Source organism: Mesocricetus auratus, unplaced genomic scaffold, assembly GCF_017639785.1.
Source record: "Mesocricetus auratus isolate SY011 unplaced genomic scaffold, BCM_Maur_2.0 Super-Scaffold_100029, whole genome shotgun sequence".
Lineage (NCBI taxonomy): Eukaryota > Metazoa > Chordata > Mammalia > Rodentia > Cricetidae > Mesocricetus > Mesocricetus auratus.
The window spans coordinates 6,228,725-6,249,382 of NW_024429210.1; the positions used below are offsets into that span (position 1 = coordinate 6,228,725).

At 38.1% G+C, this 20,658-nt stretch overlaps 1 protein-coding gene across 2 annotated transcripts in view; it reads left to right on the forward strand.

The window, feature by feature from the left end:
• Ascc3 (activating signal cointegrator 1 complex subunit 3) overlaps positions 1-20,658 on the forward strand; it is a 252,501-nt gene that overhangs the window by 214,581 nt on the left and 17,262 nt on the right. For both annotated transcript variants that reach the window (XM_040733169.1, XM_040733170.1), the window contains exon 37: positions 8,054-8,278. In XM_040733169.1, coding sequence (XP_040589103.1) covers positions 8,054-8,278 — 225 coding nt within the window. The remainder of the gene's footprint in view (positions 1-8,053; positions 8,279-20,658) is intronic.

The window sequence follows — 20,658 nt, forward strand, 5'->3', positions numbered from 1 at the left end:
ATAGGCACAAGCACTACTCCATGTTCAATGATTTGTGTTGGTGTTGTCTTCAGCAATTGGCGTAACACTGTCATTTTTAAGAGAGCAACCATTAGTCCTGGTAATAGCCTGGGTTGTTTGAGGGTTCTAATGGAACCCCTTTGTTCAACAACACAGTTAGGTGTAACCCAATCTTAGGTCTGGAAGTTTCATTTTGTGATGAGATGGCCAGGTGGGGCTCTGTCTACCTCATTGCTTGGTGATTTCATTTAGAATGCATTCTCTTATATACATATTTTAGGAAGCTCTACTGTATTAGGTTTTAATACTACACGTCATATAGCCCTTAATGGTAGCTTTCTCTCCCTGTATTCCCACCCTCATCCTCTCATCCTTCTCACTTAATCCTCCCATTCCAGCTCCCTCCCTATATAACCCTAACTATCTGTATCTGTTCTATTTCCCTTCACTAATGAGATTTATCTCTCCCTCCTAGTCCCCTGCACTATACCTAACTTCTGTGGTTCTACACATTATCGCTTGGTTATCATTGACTTAACAGCAAATATCCACATATAAGTGAATATATACCATGTTTGTCTTTGTGGAGCTGTGATACCTCACTGAGGATCTTTTTTGTTTGTTTGTTTGTTTTTCTAGTTCCATCATTTTTCCTATGGCTCTGGTGATTTAGTTTTTTAGTGACAGAGTAGTACTCCATTATGTAAATTTATCTGTTTTTTATGTTGAGACATTGAATGGATTTGCAGTTTAGTTTTCTATAGGGTGATAATTGTGGATCTGTTTGGATTCTTCTACAAGCAGCATCCAGTTTGGCCATCACCATTTGTTTGTGTCTTTTTTCTAGTGTGTATTTCTGGTCTCTTTATTAGAAATCAGGTATGCATAGATGTGTGGTTTATGTCTGGTTCTTCAATCAGTTCTGTTGATCAGTATGTCTTTCTTTGTGCCATAATGGTTTTTATTTCTATAGCTCTATAGTATAACTTGAATTTGGGTATGTTTGTTTTTCAGGATTGTTTTGTGTGTGTGTGTTTCTATATGAAGCTGAAAATTGTTTTTTCAAGATCTGTGAAGAATTGTGTTGTGATTTTGATGGGGATTCCTTGAGTCTGTAGATTGCTTTAGGTAGGGTGGACATGTTTATTATATTAATGTTACTGATCCATGAGCAAGGGAGGTCTCCCTACCTCCTGGTATCTTCTTCAGTTTCTTTGTTCAGTGTCTTAAAGTTTTTATCATACAAGTCTTTCACTTGTTTTGTTAGCATTTCACCAGGATGGCTTATATTATTTTAGGCTGCTGTTGTTTTTATCTGAGTTCTTTTTAACCAATAAAGACTTAGGAGTCAGATGTTGAGGTGAAAACCTGCTAGATATAGAAGCTAAGGAATAACCAACTGACCTTCCTTTTTGGCTGGGGACCCAGCAAGAGTATCTCTCCACCCCTCCTAAACCTGTACATCTCTGTCTTCCTGGTCCTCTGTATTCTCTGGCTAATCCTTGGCAGCTTGTCGCTGGCTCCACCCCTTAATCCAAGGTTAATTTTATTAACACAGTCTTGGAGTTTCACAGTGCAGTTAAATATCCCACAAAAGGGTATTGTTTATTGGTTTATATGTGCTAAACCATCCCTGCATCTCTACAGTAAAGCCAACTTAATCATGGTAGATAGTCTTTTACATGGTTTTTTAAATCCAGTTTGCAAAGATTTAATTGAGAAGTTTTATATCTATGTACATTAGGGATATTGGTCTATAATATTCTGTATTTGTTTTCATATTGAGGCAATAGTAGCTTTGTAAAAAAAAGAAAAGCTATTGGAAATACTCCTTGAATTTCTATTGCCAACATCTATGGCTCAAGACCCCGAGACCTGCTTAAGAAACCTCTAGAATCAGTCCTCTACCATCCTGCTAGCCTATTGCACTGATCAAGGACCACCTAGAATCTGAACTATAAAACACAGAATGACTCCAATACTGAAAACCATCATTCTGCTTCACAACCTGTCAAATTGGGGTAACTGCTACCAAAATACAAAATACCTACCCAAGTAAGGCAAGACCAGATATCCACACCAAGAAACATCACAAGTACTATAACTCCAGGTGCCTAGATCCCATTGCAAAAACAGAAACATGAACAACCAAAATAATATGCCTCCCTCAGGAACTAACCACCCCTATTTAACATTCCATGAGAGAAGCAGTTTAACTGAAGCACTAAGCCAAGAACTCAAAATAGCTCTTATAAATATGTTCAAGGGCCTTAAAGAGAATATGAGTAAATATTTCAATGAAGGCAGTCAAGACACATGTAAATGAAATAATGACAATTCAAGATATCAAAGTAAAATTTAACAAAGAAATATAATAGCTAAAGGAAAGCCAAACTGCAATAGAACTGGAAATGAAAAACTCAGTGCCAGTTAGGCCCGGGAAGTCTATGGGACTTCTAACAGTAAAACCAGTATTTATCCCTAGTGTACAAATGGACTTTGGGAGCCCATTCCCTATGGAGGGATACTAGGTCATCCCAGATACACAAGGAGTGCCTAGGCCCTCACCCAAATGATGTGACAGACTTTGCTGATTCCCCCATTGAAGGCCTCACTGTCCTTGAGGAGTGGTCGTGGGGTGGTAGAGGGCATGGGAGGATGGGATGGAGAGGGAAGGAGGGGAGTATTGATATGTAAAATGATTGTTTCTAAATAAAAAGGAGAAAAAAATAAATAAATTGATGAATATGCAAATAAATATATAAGCAAAAAAACTCAAGTCAAAAATCTGAGAAGTAAGCCTCACCAACAGATTAAAAGACATGGAAGAAAGAATTTCAATTCTTGAAGCCAAAGAAAATGTTAAATTAAAAAATAAAGAGACTGGAACACTATAGCTAGACCAAACCTACAAATTATATGTATAGAAGAAGGAAAAGCAGTTCAAGTCAAAGGCATAGAAAAAATTTTTTAGCAAAGTCACATAAGAGAATTCTCCTAATTAATGAGAGAGATACCTCTCGAGGCACAGAAGCATATGGAACACAATATAGACCAGAAAAGAAACTTGCATGACACATAATAATCAAAACATGACATGTGAATAGCAAAGAAAAGATATTTGTACTGCAAGAGAAAAGGCCTGACCTTTCAGTGAATATTCTGAAAGCCAGAGTTCCTGGACAGATTTGAGAGACCACAACCCAGATTACTATGACTATCAAAACTATCGGTTGAAGGGGAAAGAAAATCATTTCATAATAAAAATAAATTTAAGCAATTTCTATTTACCAGTTAAGCTCTACAGAAGGTCAAAAAGGAAAACTTGAGTCTGAAGAAGTTAGCTACACCCTAGAGATCACAGGAATAAATATTCCCAGAGCAGGAAATCAAGAGGGGGGAGTACCACAACAACAAAATAACAGAAATTAATAAATGGTGCTCAATAATAGCTCTGGATCTTGTTGACAATTGTTATTATTGTTATTCTCAATTCTCTTATAAAAAGACACAGATTAAAGATGTAGATTGGATTAGAAAACAGAATCCGTCTTTCTCCTGCCTCCAAGAAAGGACAGGTAATTCCTTAGGCTAAGAGGATTAGAAAAAGGTATGCAAGCAAATGGAACCAAGAAGTAAGCAGATATAGCTATTTTAATATCTGATAAAATAGGCTTCAAACTAAAATGATTCAGAAGATATAATGAAGGTACAATATGACCACTAAAGGAAATCCACCAAGAACACATAATAAAACACAATGTCATCCAGCTTCATAAAAGGATCACTATTCCATCTAAAATAACACTGACCCTTACCCAATGAAATTGAATGATTTCGATACCTCACTCTCACTAGTAGAAAAGTCATCCAGAGAAGGTTTACTAACAGAAAAATTCTGGAGTTAGAAAACATCATAAATCAAATAGATCCAACAAGCATCTACAGAATATTCCACTCAAACACCAAAAAATAACTTCAGTAGCTCATGAAGCTTTCTCCAAAATGGACCAAATCTTAGGACAAAAAGCAACTCTTACCAGATACAGAAAAATGGAAAGAACATCTTTCATTCTGTTTGACCACCATGTATTAAGGTGGATATCAACAACAGTAAAAATAGCAGAGAGAAAGAAATTTAAGGTTTTTTAGAATTGAATGAAAATGACAACTCAACACACCCAAACCTATAGTCACAGTAAAGGCTATTCTAAGAGAAGATTCACATGAAAGAATTGGGCATTTCATATTAATGACTTAATGATAGAATTGAAATCTTTAGAAAAACTGGAAGAAATTACACCCCAAAAGAGTAGATAGAAATAATAATCAAACTCAGGGCTAAAATCAATGAAATGGAAACAATACCAAAAACAATACAAATAATAAAATGAATAGTTGGTTTTTTTAAAGAAAATTAACAAGATTGACAAACCCCTAACCAAGTTAACCAAAAGAAAGAGGGGGATCCAAATTAATAGAATCAGAGATGAAAAGGGAGCCATTGCAACAAACACTGAAGAAATCCAGAGAACTATGAGGACATACTTTTAAAAAATCTATGCTGGAGAAACCCACAGAAACAGCTGACCTGACCAAGTAGAAGCACATGGGGAACCAGCATTGGACTGAAACAAGCTTTCTGAATGTTAGGAGGCCTGGGCAGTCTTGGACCTCAGACAGTGGAACCAGTATTTATCCCTCATGCACAAATGGATTTTGGGAGCCCATTCCCCTTGGAGGACTACTCTCCTCCTAGATAATGGGGGAGGGCCTAAGTCCTGCCCCAAATGATATGACAGACTTTGATGATCCCCCATGAAAGGCCTCACCCTCCCTGGGGAGGGTGGGGTTGGTCGTGTAGGGTGAGCAGGGGCATGGGACGGAGAGGGAACTGGGATTGATATGTAAAATAAGATTGTTTCTAAATTTTAAAAAAAATCTATATTCTACCAGACTGGATAAACCAAAAAGAAATGGAGGTATTTCTTGTTATATTTGACTCACCAAAGTGAAATCAAGAATAAACCAGTTTAAACAGATGCATAGCCCCTAGTGAAATGGAAGTGGTAATTAAAAATCTCCCAACTGATAAAACCAAATAGATTCAGCACAAAATTCTATCAGCCCTTCTAAGATCTAATGGCTATCTTTATGTTATGTCTTCACTGTACAATTCCACTGTATCTGAAATTAACATAGCCACTGTCCTGTTACACCTGATATTATCATGGCATACCATGTTTTATTCTCTCCTTTTACTTTCTGTGTGATCCATTTATTTATGTTGTATATAGGCCACATGTAGTTGAGTCATGGTTTATTGTTCAGCTATTCCTTGACTTTGACTGTGATTATTTAACACATTCATACTTAAAATGCTTGTTGATGAGCTTTAGATTTAAATGTATCATCTAAGATGTTTGTTTTCTCAAGCTATATTTTTCTGGTATAAAACTTTATATAATTCATTCTTTGATTTTTTTTGTTGTTTTTCTGAAGTTTGGAGGAAGGGAACAGGGCATGTTTCTTAGATTATTTCATATCTTCTAGGTTAGTTTGTTGGTTATAGCTTGTGTTTTCCTGTTTTAGTTGTAATTCTTTTTTTAATTTTTATTTTTAAATTTAAATTACAAGGTTGCTTCACATGTCAATTCCAGGTCCCTCTCCCTTTCCCTACCGTCCTCCCACGCCCTCCCACCATCCTCTCCAATATCTCCTCATTTCCCAAGGGAGGGTGATTCCCTCCATGGGGGTATCCATAGTCTGTCATTACATCCAGGGCAGGGCCTAGACCCTCCCCCGAGAGTCCAGGGTGAGAGTACATCTCTCATTGTTGGATGGGCACCCAAAGTTCATTTGTATACCCATTAGTTGTAATTCTTAGGATGTATAATACATTCTTAGTTGAGCAGTCCTATCTTCAAATGATACTGTATTACTTTATTAGTCATAAAACTACCTTTGTCTTTCCATTTTTCTCCTACTAGAAATAATGCTTTTTAGCCATCTAGTTTCCTCTGTTATGTGCTAGAAACTACATTTAATACATTGTTTTTGTTTGGAATAATTGTCATTCCATTCAGTGTCTCTGTTAGTTCTACAGTCTGTTAGTTCCTTCACAGTGTTCATAGATGGCTATTCTCCCTGTTATAGACCCTGTATAGCTGGCAATCATTAGTTAGAGACAAATTTCACCTTGAATAATTTTTGTAAACCTATAAATCTTTCTGAGCTTTGTTCTGGAATTCAGTTAATTTACTTGGAAGCATTTATGCCTTTAGATCTTCCTTTTATGAATTTTTTTCCAGCAGGTCCAGCATAGTACTCACTGTACAGCTAATCATCCCCCATTCCCCAGCAAGACCATCTCCACCCTATACTATATGGACTGTGAATTTCTTCTGCTCTGTAGGGTAGGAATAAAAATTAGCCCAGGCACTGTTTCAATGAGAGACATTGGTCCTTGTAAAGTCTTACTGTTTTTTGAATGATTTTTTTTCTCCCAACTTTGGGTAATTTTCTAAAATTAGTTCTCTAGACCACTTGTTCTCAAATTCTCTAATGCCGTGACACTGTAATACGGTTCCTTAGGTTGTAGAGACACACAACCATGAAATTAATTCCATTGCTACTTCATACCCCTGTGACAGGGTTGCCTAGACAGTATCTGATGAAGACTCAAAGAGAATGTCCTGCTGATTTCTAGAGCTCATATGCACAGTTCTCCATTTCCCACCCTTGAGATGTAGCCATCGTCTCTACTACTGATACATACACTTTAGCTGCCATCATAGCTGTATGTTTACAACTCCATCTCAATTCAGGTAGTCTTCTTGATCTACTTGCATTGTGCCTACATTACATCCTGAGAAGTATCCACGCTGTAAGCTAGGCAGTAGTAAGGCTCACCTACTTTGTTTCCTAAATATCAAGTGTTCCATGATCAGAACCTGGAGAGTCACTGTTTCATATGCTTTGCACTTTCCCTGTAAATGTTATCAAACCATTTGCAACATTAACCCATCCCTAATGCTACAGGTGGTGTTGAACTGTCATATCAATAGCAGTAGGCTGAATCTCAACTACATATTTGTAAAAGTAAGATTCTTCTCTTATGAAAATATTCTAAGTAGATAAATCTGCTTTTAATGGAACAGGCTACTTCCATTTAGGCTTTGGTCTCTATGGTGTCAGTCATAAATACCTATAGACGCTTCTAAAAAATTCACCAATACTTGAGAATTTAGTGTACAGTCATTTGAGGATGCCCTGTTCTCTACGCTTTGCTCACCCCACTGTGCCCATTTCTGACCCTTTTTCCAGCACTGCTTTGTTTGTCCCACTCTGTTGACATCAAAAGCCTTACATTTTCACAAAGCATTTCCCAAACCTCTGCAAGAACTAGTTCCCCAAATTGAAAGACTCTAGTACCCTGTTCTTAGCATATCATAGCATTCATCAAACTTTTATTTTTCAAGGCAGGGTTTCTCTGTATTGTTTTGGAGGCTGTCCTGGAACTCACTTTGTAGACCAGGCTGGCCTTGAACTCACAGAGATCCACCTGCCTCTGCCTCCCGAGTGCTGGGATTAAAGGCGTGCGCCACCACCGCCCGGCGCATTCATCAAACTTTATGGAACTAATTGTCTGTTTTCCCTAGTGGGAACACAGGTTCCTGTTCACTGATGTGGTCCCACTGTCATAACATGTAACACTTAATAAGTACTCTATTATTTTATTTTTAAAAACCAAGTGAGTATTCATGGATTTCAAATATATTGTACATTATTACCTTTAGTTATGTATTAATGATAGTATTAAATAAACAAGATATGAAGGGATATGGTTATTTATGTTTTTATAACTCATGTTTTAAGCATCAGCAAGTAAAGTATATTAATCACAGCTAGGGATGTGGCTCAAGAGGTACAATGCTTGCCTGGCATATACAATGCCCTGGGTTCAATTCTCAGACCACAAAATAATGTCAGTGAGAAGTGCATTAATTATTATGTTTTTGATCATTAAGTTGACATTTGTGTTGTTTTACAGGATGCAGAAGAATACACAGACTTGCCAGTAAGACACAATGAGGACCATACAAACAGCGAATTGGCCAAATGTCTTCCCATTGAATTAAATCCTCATTCATTTGACAGTCCTCACACCAAAGCGCATCTCTTGCTTCAAGCACATCTCAGCCGAGCCATGCTGCCCTGCCCAGATTATGACACTGATACCAAAACGGTCTTAGATCAAGCTCTCAGAGTATGTCAGGTATGACAGCTTTTCTGATACTCATATTTTAATTTTATTATGTTGAAGACTTTTTTATTCTAGCACTGTTGACAAAGGAAAAACAAATATAAATACCTTATAAAGCCAGTTTCAGCCAGGCATGGTGACACATGCCTTTAATCCCAGCGCTCGGGAGGCAGAGGCAAATGAATCTCTTTGAGTTTGACAGGCAGAGCTGTTTTACAGAGAAATCCTGTCTCAGAAAAAACAAAAGTAAAATAAAATAAAAAGCCAGGTTCAGTCACATTTAACAAGAATGTATTGAAGAAGAAGTGTGTGCCAGAACATTATATGCATTGAGTTTATAGTAACAAGAGAGAAGAAGCCATACTTTATAACTCAAGATGGCAAAGACTGACAGTAAAAAAATAAAATTATGTAAAGGAATATTTCATGGAACACAACTGACACTTCGACACTTCACTAGCAGAGGCAGGAGAATGTTCAGTTTGTGGTCAGCCTCAGCTATATACAAAGTGGATTCTAACCTGGCTACCTAGTGAAATTAATGTTTCTAAAATGGAGGAAAGAAGGTTGTGGAATCATAGAATCTTGGGGGTGGAGTATGTTCTCAAAACAGAAACAGTTACTAAAGCTATCCTGTAGAAAGTCACCTGGTTTACTTAGAAAAACCAAAGTGGCTATTGAAAAAAGGGTTAGAAATAACCTAGAAAGAGGTAGAAGTGGAGATTGCGGAGAAAATAAGATCAGCCTGTGTAGGTGTGGATTTTAGACTTTGCTATGAAGAAGGAAAGCTTTGGAGCATTGTTTCATTAGTCATACTAGTAATACCTATCAATATTCTCAAACATTCAATACTTCACATGAAGATAACAGTAATATTCTTATGTTAACATGATTTTTATAAAGAATAATTACTCTCTAAATGCACAAAAAGTCCTATTTTTGATATCTGTCTTCATATCCAAAAGTAATGTCACCTAGACCCATTTATTTCCTTTTTTTTTTTCTTTTTAAAACAATCTTTTTTTTCATTTTTTATTTTAATTTTAAATAGCTTGTTTTACATGTCAATCCCAGTTCCCTCTCCCTCCCCTCCTCCCGCACTCCCCTTCCCCCCCACCCTCCCACCCTATTGCCAAATCCTTCCACATAGGGGATATCTAGAGTCTGTCATTTTACTCTGGGTAGGGTCCAGGCACTCCCCTAAGCGTCCAGGCTGAGAGAGCATCCTTCTTTGTGCTATAGGCACACGAAGACTATTTGTATACCAGGGATAGACACTGATCCACAGCTCAGGGCCCCATAGGTTGCCCAGGCCTTCTCGCTGACACTCACATTTGGGGGGGTCCAGATCAGTACCATGCTGGCCTCCGCACTGTCAGTCTGGGGTCCAAGAGCTCTCCCCTGTTCAGATCAGCTGTCTCTGCTGGTTTTGCCAGCCCATTCTTTGCCAATTTGCTCATCACTCCTCTCTCTCTGTCACTGGGTTCCTTGGGTTCAGTTCAGTGATTAATTGTATGTTTGCCTCTGCTTCCATCAGTCACAGGATGAAGGCTCCCGGGTGGTAATAGGCATCAAGTTCATTATCAGGAATGGGCATTCGAGGTGGTCTCTCCACTATTGCTTAGCTTGCCAATTGGTGTTATCCCTTTAGATCACTCGAGGTCACTCGGGTGCCTGATCTGTCTTCTAACCTATGATTCCCTCTTCCCCCTATTCTACCCCCACTCCCTCAACTTCCTGTTCCCCCATGACCAACTCTCTTCCTCTTCACCCCCTCTCTTCTTCCCAGGTCCCACTCCCCCCGACCCCTCGCCGTGTTCCCCATCCATTCAGGGGACCTTGTCTCCATCCTCTTCTCTTGGGTACTATGCATATATGCATATCTCTTAGGTTCTTTCCTGTTTCCCAGACTCTCTATCTGTGGAAGTGCAGACTGGCACTATCCTGATCCATGTCTAAAATCCATATATGAGTGAGTACATACCATGTTTGTCTTTTTGCGACTGGGTTACCTCACTCAGGATGGTTTCTTCCAGTGCTATCCATTTCCCTGCGAATTTCAAGATTCCATTGTTTTTTTCTGCTGAGTAATACTCCATTGTGTAAATGTACCACATTTTCTCTATCCACTCTTCAGTTGAGGGGCATCTAGGTTGCTTCCAGGTTCTGGCTATTACAAATAATGCTGCTATGAACATAGTGGAGCAGATGCCCTTGTTGTATGAACTTGCCTCATTTGGATATATGCCTAAGAGTGGAATTGCTGGGTCTAGTGGTAGATAAATTCCCATTTTCCTGAGGAATCTCCATACTGATTTCCAAAGAGGCTGTATGAGTCGGCACTCCCACCAGCAGTGGAGGAGTGTTCCTCTCTCTCCACATCCTCTCCAGCATAAATTGTCTTCGGTGTTTTTGATTCTAGCCATTCTGACAGGAGTAAGATGGTGTCTCAGAGTTGTTTTGATTTGCATTTCCCTGATGGCTAAGGATGTTGAGCACTTTCTTAAGTGTCTCTTGGCCATTTTAGCCTCCTCTACTGAGAATTCTCTATTTAGCTCTGTACCCCACCTTTTAATTGGATCCTTTGGTGTTTTGGAGACTTGTTTCTTGAGTTCTTTGTAAATTTTGGAGATTAGCCCTCTGTCAGATGTAGGGTTAGTGAATATCTTTTCCCATTCTGTGGCCTGCCTTTTTGTCTTTTTGACTGTGTCCTTTGCCTTACAGAAGCTTTTTAGTTTCAGAAGGTCCCATTTGTTAATTGTCGATCTCAGTGCCTGTGCCACTGGTGTTATGTTTAGGAAGTGGTCTCCTGTACCAACTCGTTGAAGAGTATCTCCCGCTTTCTCTTCTAAAAGTTTCAGTGTGGCTGGATTTATGTTGAGATCTTTGATCCATTTGGACAGTTTGGACAGAGGTTTATCTATTTTGTTGATTTTCTCAAAGAACCAACTCTTTGTTTCATTGATTCTTCTCAGTGTTTTTCTGGTTTCTACTTGATTGATTTCAGCCCTCAATTTGAGTATTTCCTGGCATCTGCTCCTCCTGGGGGAGTTTGCTTCTTTTTGTTCTAGAACATTCAGCTGTGCTATTAATTCTCTAGTATGACTGTTCTCCAGTTTTTTCATGTGGGCACTTAGTGCTATAAACTTTCCTCTCAGCACTGCTTTCAAAGTGTCCCATAAGTTTGTGTATGTTGTGTCTTCATTCTCATTGAAATCGAGGAAGTCTTTAATTTCTTTTTTTATTTGTTCCTTTACACAGGGATGGTGCAATTGTGCATTGTTCAATCTCCATGAGTTTGTAGGGTTTCTGCGATTTGTGTTATTGTTGAATTCTAATGTTAATGCATGGTGGTCTGATAAGATGCAGGGAGTTATTCCAATTTTTTTGTATCTGTGGAGATTTGCTATGTTTCCTATTATGTGGTCAATTTTAGAGAAGGTTCCATGTGGTGCCGAGAAGAAGGTATATCCCTTTGTATTTGGATGGAATGTTCTATAGATGTCTGTTAAACCCAGTTGGGTCATAACTTCTATTAATTCTTTTGTTTCTTTGTTAAGTTTCTGTCTGGAGGTCCTGTCTAGCGGTGAGAGCGGAGTGTTGAAGTCTCCTACTATTAGTGTGTGAGATTTTATGTGCATTTTGAGCTTTAGTAATGTTTCTTTCACGAATGTAGGTGCCTTTGTATTTGGGGCGTAGATGTTTAAAATTGAGACTTCGTCTTGATGTATTTTTCCTTTGATGAATATGAAGTGTCCTTCTTCATCTCTTTTGATTGATTTTAATTTGAAGTCTAATTTGTTAGACATTAGGATTGCTACACCCGCTTGTTTCTTGGGACCGTTTGACTGGAAGATCTTTTCCCAACCCTTTACTCTGAGATAACGTCTGTCTTTGATGTTGAGATGTGTTTCTTGTATGCAGCAGAAGAAAGGGTTCTGTCTTCGTATCCATTCTGCTAGTCTGTGTCTTTTTATAGGCAAGTTGAGGCCGTTGACATTGAGGGATATTAATGACCATTGATTGGTGATCCTTGTTTGTGCTTGATTTATTGTTAGTGAAGTTATTTTGTGTAGTTTCTCCTCCCTTTTTCTTTTGGTGTTTTGTAAAGTGTGATTATATATTGCCTGTGTCTTTGTGAATGTAGTTATCTTCCTTGGCTCTAGGTTTTCCTTCTAGCATTTCCTGTAGAGCTGGATTCATGGATACGTATTGTTTAAATCTGGCTTTATCATGGAATATTTTGTATTCTCCATCTGTGGTAATTGAGAACTTTGCTGGATAATAGTAGTTTGGGCTGGCATCCTTGTTCCCTTAGCATTTGTAGGACATCTGTCCAGGATCTTCTGGCTTTCATCGTTTCCATTGAGAAGTCAGGTGTAATTCGGATAGGTCTGCCTTTGTATGTTACTTGGCCTTTTTCTTTAGCTGCTCTTAATATTTTCTCTTTACTCTGTAGGTTTGATGTTTTGATTATTATATGGCGAGGTGACTTCTTTTTCTGGTCGAGCCTATTTGGTGTTCTGTAAGATTCTTGTACTTTCATAGGCATATCTTTCTTTAGGTTAGGGAAGTTTTCTTCTATGATTTTGTTGAATATGTTTTCTGTACCTTTAAGTTGAATTTCTTCACCTTCTTCTATACCTATTATTCTCAGGTTTGGCTTCTTCATGGTGTCCCATATTTCCTGGATATTTTGTGTTAAGGATTTGTTGGTTTTGAGATTTTCTTTGGTTGACGACTCTATATCCTCTAATGAGTCTTCAACACCTGAGATTCTCTCTTCTATCTCTTGTATTCTATTGGTGATACTTGCATCTGTAGTTCCTGATCGTTTACCCAGCTTTTCTATTTCCAGCATCCCTTCATTCTGTGTTTTCTTTATCGTTTCTATTTCAGCTTTTAATCCTTCAACTGTTTGAGTTGTTTCCTTAATTTTTGTGGTTGTTCTTTCTTGGTGCTCTTTAGATTCTTTGAGAGATTTGTTTATTTCTTGAATTTTTCCCCATTTCATGGAATTTTTTGTTTGTTTTTTCTTCTATTTCTTTAAGGGATTTCCTCGTTTCTTCTTTGAGGGTCTCCATCATCTTCATGAAATAATTTTTAAGGTCTGTCTCCTCTTCTTCGTCTATGTAGTGCTTTTCGGGTCTTGCTGGTGTTGGATCCCTGGATTCTGGTGGGGTCATGTTGGTGTTTCTATTGCTGAATGATCTCTTATTCTGTCTTCTTCCCATCTCTTCTTTTAGTGGGTGCTGGTGGGGTCTTTCCGTCTCTACTGGTCTTCTTCCTTCCTGCAGCTGAAGCTGGGGATGCTGATACAGAGTTTGGGTCCTGGTAGGGCTGATGTCTTTCCTGAAGCTGGTCTCACTGGGGTTGGGGTCTTGGAATTGTTGACTTCTTTGCTGTGTGGGCAGGTCTCCTGAAGCTGTACTCGCTGGGGTTGGGGTCTTGGAAGGGCTGATGTCTTTCCTGAAGCTGGGCTCGCTGGGGTTGGGGTCTTGGAAGGGCTGATGTCTTTCCTGTGTGGGTGGGTCTTCTAGATGCCAGGAGTGGCCCCGAAGATCATGGGGGATGGGCGGGCGGTCCCCGCTGGAGACCCAATCTCACCTGAAGCTGGACTCGCTGGGGTTGGGGTCTTGGAGGGGCTGATGTCTCCATTTATTTCCTTTTGCAATGAATATAAAATGTTCATTGCAGTAATGTTTTACTGAAAAGTATTTTTAAAAAGCTACCCTCGTTGTGATGTAATATCATATCCTGAGCATTAGAGTCTAAAACCCTATCAATGAGGTTTCCAAGCCTTGAATGCTCTAGAGTCAAGGAATGTTGAGTAGGATAGGTGTGGTAGATAAGAATCTATTGAATCCTAAATAGTCCTTGAATAGCTGTTTTTAAGAGCTGGCTGAATGCACAGGAATTTTTATCACGCAGGAGAAACTGAAGATAATTCAGGCTTTCTCCAGCTTAGCTTCAAGAAAGAAGCTGACCTTGGGGGTGGGGAAACCACAGGGAAGTAGGTTTTGATGAAGGATGGTACACACTGACAAGACTGAATTATGAGAGACCTCGGCTTTTCTACATTTTTTTGTAATTTTATTTAAATTAGAAACAATTTTATTTTACATATCAATTGCTGTTCCCTCTCCCTCCCATCTTCCCATGCCCCCCACCAATACCCCCATCCCATCCCCCATCCACTCCCCAGGGAGGGTAAGGCCTGCCATGAGAGATCATCAAAGTCTGTCAAGTCACTTGGGGCAGGACCTAGGCCCTCCCCTGTGTACCTAGGCTAAGAGTTTCTACATTTTACATTTTTAAATATTCCTTTCACAAAATACAGAATTTTTTAACGTGTTTTTAAAGGGACATTAAGTCTAAAGATGTCAGCACAAGGATATTCCTTAAAATGGTAAAGGTTCAAAAGGTTCAGACCCCTCATTAATTATAATTTCTAACAGTTCTATTGATAAATTCTGTGTATGTGAGAAATACCTGCATCTAGGAAAAGATCTAAGGCGGCTGCACTGAGAGATTTTACAGCACCCATATCTTGGTAACAGATTTAATATTCTTTTTATTTTCTGGTTTTATAGGAAACTTCATAGTTTGTTTTTGTTTTGAGACAGGGTCTCTCCATGTAACCCTGGGCATCCTGGAGCCAGGCTTAAGCTCAGAGATCCACCTGCCTCTGCCTCTGCCTTGTCCTCTCTACCTGTCCACCTCTCTGCCTCTGTCTGTCTCCTGCGATTAAAAGCATGTGACACCACACCCAACACATTTTTATTATTCAAGTGTTACTATATAAAATAAAGTAAGCACAGGGTATCAGGAATTCAGAGGGAAATATGTGGACACACTTTTATAGCTAACACATGATCTGTCTCTATGAGAATGATTTACCATTCCTCATTAGTCATGCTTTACAGGGTTAAAGTTCTGGGTTTTCAGCTGTGGCCCTGGATACTCATTGTGTTTGCTGTAGTTTTTTTCATCCCTTCCACAAGACAGTTAATGAACATGGGGGTCAGAAAGGCTTGCATGAAAGGTGCAAAATGAAGTACATTTTTATTCTTGAAGATAAATTGGTTAACATTATAGTCTTCACCTAAATATCATGCACAAAATTTACCATACTTAACCAACTCAAAACTTTGCTTTTCCTTGTTCAGCCAAAGGACTCTGAGTCCAGCATCCATTTGGTACATCCCTTAGTGTCCTTGGCTGTCTTAACCATAATTTTGTAGTGCCCCACAATTTGTATTTGCCTGTGATTGCATTCATGTTCCATATTTGGTCAAGAATACCACAACCTAGATGTTTTTGCCCTGCTAATATATCACATTCAGGAGGTTCATGACAGGAATGAAGCCATTACTGTTGATAGTAACTTTGACCACTTGAAGTAGTGTCCACCACCCCCTAAACTCTGAAACTATGTTTTCCTTTAATAAATATCTTATAGGGAATTGTGCTTAGGTGATGTGAGTATCCTTCTCATTACCTTGCCCGTATTATTTTCAACATCACTGCAGATACTTACCGAATACAATCAATACTCTTGTGGTTTTCTATTTTGTCATTCTTAGAGTTATACAGTAAGAAAGAATACTGTCCTTTTCCACATTTATTTTAGTGCATTTAAGCAAGTATACTCTGAAATCACTTGTATTATTCTTTTGAGTAACTTTTTCTGTCATTACTTGCTTTTCGAATGTTGCAGTTTGTCTAGTGAAGCCATTCAGGCTGCTGCCTTAATCTTTCACTTTCTCCTGCTGTTGTATCTTGCTTTAGTCTGAAATATGGGTGCATATTCAAAACAAGAAAATTCTAATGATGTTCACACAAACATCTATGACCATTTGTCCTTCCATGTATCTGAAAAAACATCTATATTTATCATCAGATACCCCCACTTTCAACCCTACACCAAAAATTAATTGTAGTTTTTCTCTTTTTTAAATATATAGCTTCTTTATCATTTAAGAACTATCTGTTGATCATTAATAAAATTGTATTTGCTTGGCTTCTCTGTTTCCAAATGCTCCTGATACAGTTACAGAATTGCTAACCCTTATTCCTGCAAAATCCGGGCTTTCAGCCTCATTGAGAGCTGTGTGCAACTCAGTTTGTCTTAGGTCTTCACTTTGTATACTTATACACAGAGAGACTCATACCTACCTAGTTTTTTTTCTTTTATTCATTTGTATCATCTTATTTTGTGACCTTTTTATTTAATAATTTATATCATTTGATACTGTTCACAAGCATAATTTATAGTACCTGGACAGTATTTCTTCATTTAAAATTCCTTAGAATATATAATGGTCTTAAGTGCTTGATTTGGCCTTGTAGAACCCACCTAGAAGCTTCTTCGCCTGCATCTTTTCATTCCTGTGATTGCTTTGCAATGCTGTGATAAAGTAAGCCAGCAAAGGAAGGAACATTAGGTATTGGAGATGTGGAGAACAAGTCGGGTTGCTAATGTTCCTCTGCTTGATCCACAATTCTCATTTTTCATTCTTTTCCCATTTGATACAAGATGGCTACTCTGACTCTTAGAAAGCATTGGATTCAATCCATTTTCCAAGCTGTAATCCTTTTGACTGTTTGAAAATTATATTGCTGCTCACATGGCACCTGAACATGCTCTTGGAATCTGTGGTTTAGACTCAGTACCAGCAGCTTCACTTGTAAATTTTCTCTGCTACCATGAGCAGGTGGCTTAACTGCTGGTGCCTCTGTCAGAGTAGCACAAGTGGAGCTTCCTAATAAATGTGAAGCATCTAGAAGGCTCAAGGAAGTAGGTGTGCCTCAGTCATCTCACTCTTACTGTTCTAGGGTACTCTCAATTATCATAATAATCTGGTAATAAAGGAATTTTTGTTCCTTTTGTTTCATAGAACCATATCTTTTATTTGAGCCATTCTTTATATTATGAAAACTGTAGCCTAGATTATCAATGTTTTGAGAAGTTTTTCACCAAAGAAAAATAGAGTTGCAAAGGCAGAAATTCTCCTGGCTTAAAGCCAGAAAGTATAATACTGCATTGTCTTTTAATCATATTCGTTACAAGTTGCATATCAAAGTTATTCTGTATCTGCACAAATTTGTTTTTTATTGGTTTGGGTTTTCTTTCATGGTTTTTTCTTTTAATATTTTACTGTTACATTTCCATTTGTATCAGCTACAACAAAAGTAAAAATTACTGTATATACTCTAGTTCTTAAAAATAGCTTAAGAGATTCTAATTTGTTAATTGTATATTTACGGAATCATTTGGCCCTGGCTTAACCTTTGAAATCCTATTAATGATCATGCTAACTATAAAATGTAGTAAATGATACTGAGAAACTGTTCTTGAGCATGATTCCTGCTCTGTGTTGTAGTTGATGTACTCAGAGTCTCCACCGTTGAGGAAACTGATTTTTACCCCTCCTAGCAGCTATGAATTGCCAATAGTTGCTTGGTTAGAGATGGGAACTCTGTGCCCATTTCCTGTTCTCCATGCTGGGATTTTCTCTCGTTTGAACTTACTCAGCTCTTTCCTTTTCCTTTCCCTTTCCCTCTCCCTTTCCTTTCCTTACCTCTCCTCCCTCGGTTCTTGTGTATGCTGTCACAATGTGAGTTCATATGAGAATGAAACCTGATGTGTTTGGAAAATACTGTTTCTTTGGAGTCACATGCCACTTCTGGATCTTACAACCTTTAAGCCTCCTCTTAACTTCTTCGGAAGATCTCCTTCCTGATTCTTTGTGGGTCTCTGTTACTTCACTTAGTATGATTGTTTCAACCTCCATCCATTTACCTGCATATTTCATAATTTCACTCTTAATACCTAAATAATATTCCATTGTGTAAATGTACCATATTTTCATTAATCAGTTCAGACATCTAAGCTGCTTCCAATTTGAGGCTGTTATAAATAGAGCATCACTGAACATGAATGAGCAAGCATACCTGTAGTAGCATGTATAGTCCCTTGGGTATATGACTAAGACAGGTATATCTTATGGTAGATCTGTTTTCAGATAAAAAAAATAATAATTTTAACCAACCGCATAAATAGAAGAAGGGAACATGTAGTTGTATTAGGATGGTATACCTTTCTCTATTTGAAAAGTTCTTGAATTTGCAAAAAACATTCTTTAAAAATTCATTTATCAAATTCATTGATGCAGTTGTTGTTTCACCTAAAGATCAAAATAATAATGACTTTTTATAACAACACTGAGTCATGTGATATGTGGCATACATTAATTCTGAAAACATAACATTTCATCTTCACTCTATTGTTTTTCTTTTGTTTTCTTTTCTTGATCCAATCAATACAGGGTCTAACCTAGCCTAATGATGTGGGTCTCTAGCTGACGTAGTCCAGGCATGAGCCTGAAGTCCTTATTCTCTAGCTTCCACCTTAGGAGTGACAAAGATTACAGGGTTTTGTGCCCCCACTAATCCGTTGTTAGAGGTTGCAGTAGATCAGACTTAGAACCTCTGGTATATTATGGCCAGTGCACTCCACACTCTGCTACACCCTCAGCTTCACTGTTGTTAAATATGCTAATGGATAAACAGTACATGTGTTTCTGCGAGTATATGTCCATATGTTACAGTATGAGAGAGGAGAGAATAAAAGACCTGAATTACATTCAGTGTCACAAAAGGGAAAAAAACGGGAAAAATCTTTTGAATGAAAGATAGTAAATACTCTGTGTCTAGATTTCATTAGTAAATAATTCATTCATTCCTGTTGTGGAGGTTACATGTAAAAATATTCCCAAAGATTCAAATACCATAGAGGAAAGTGAGTATATTTACCTGGTGCTCACTAGCATGGGCTTGGTGAGTGGGAGTGCATTGACAAATGTCATGATTGTCTGAATGAGTGGGGTTTAGTCTTTTAGAGCTAAGTACAATTAGCAGTGAAAGTAGTCCAGGTATTACCAAGCTTGAATAGGAAGTACTTGGTGTAATCCTTAATCCAACACTTGCAAGAATGTTTTGATATTGCAAATGTTAGGTGAATCTGCCGTATTCTTAGTTAAATCCTTTCAAATGGTAAATGCTTCTAATTAGACAAAATGAGAGTTTTGTTAAGTAGGTAGCATAATAAGTTTCAGAAGATCTCTCCAGATCGCTTTTATAAAAGTAAGGTAAGTAAATTATACATAAATAATATGTCTGCTTTGCAGGACTGTATCAGGAAATGCTAACATTGTGGAAAGGTTTCATAGCTAGGGTATACTGGGAACTTCTAATAGCTGTAACCTTACTGAATAGGAAGATTACTAGAGCACAATGTGCCATGTGGGAGATACTTGTTCATCATGAACAAATAAAATAAATATTTTGGTTTTTATTTGCCAAATTCTGAATTGTCTGCCACCATGTGTAGTCCATTTGCTACAGACATTGTCATATAACTATCAAACTCATAAGAGACCTGGGTGGGATTCAGGCTACTTACTTTTTTTTTCTTTCATTTATTTTTTTATGTGTATATGCAGACTGCTTTCTTGACCAGAAAGCCAAGGGTCCCTTCTTTCCATAGACACCTGGTAAAGGCTTGCTATTGGCTAAGGATTTAAAGCAACTCAATCTACATGAACTTAATCCTTAATGATTTATTCTCCCAAATGAAAATAGTCACATTGCAATGGACATTCGGTCTAGATAGTCAGAGCTCCATCTTACCTCTTCAGTACAGTGACCCAAGTCACCTAAAAACAAAGCATCACCCTTGCAGCAGATCTCGTCGTGGGCTTAGCACTTCCAAAACTAATACAAGTGTGTATGTTTTGTGTTGTTAGACACCTTTATTTACTCCTGTGAATTTACAATCAATCTCCCTTCAGGGACTATAATATAATTTGGAAGGCTATTTCCTCCTGGGTAACTATGCCTGTAAGCTTTTGTATGACAGCTCAGGAATGGTTTATTGACAGTGTGATGCTGTTGTAAAGGATCCTTCTATCCCCAGTTCCTCTCCTCACACCCACATAACAACCCTTTTCCCGGTTGGGGCTTTAGGAAATGAGTAATGCTTAACCCATTTGTGTGATCAATTCACTTAAGCAGCTACTGTGAAATGTTAATCACAACTTTAATTTGTACTGCATTAGCATTTTGATTAACTTGTAGGCTTGCTAGGACACTTGAAGCGCTTTTACTCATAGTTACAGCTCGGAAATGACTTTTTGATTAATTAAGTTTGTTAGACAGCAGCTGAGCTTCCTGAATGCTAACCTTCTGGGGGTCAAAGTTTAGGAGAAAGTTACTATGAACAACTGTTGCTACTGAAAAAGGATCTTGTAAATGTACTTTCAGCATATTAATTATTGACAAAATATTGTATCCTTACTTCACAGGACCTGAACCTTTAAATGAGATTA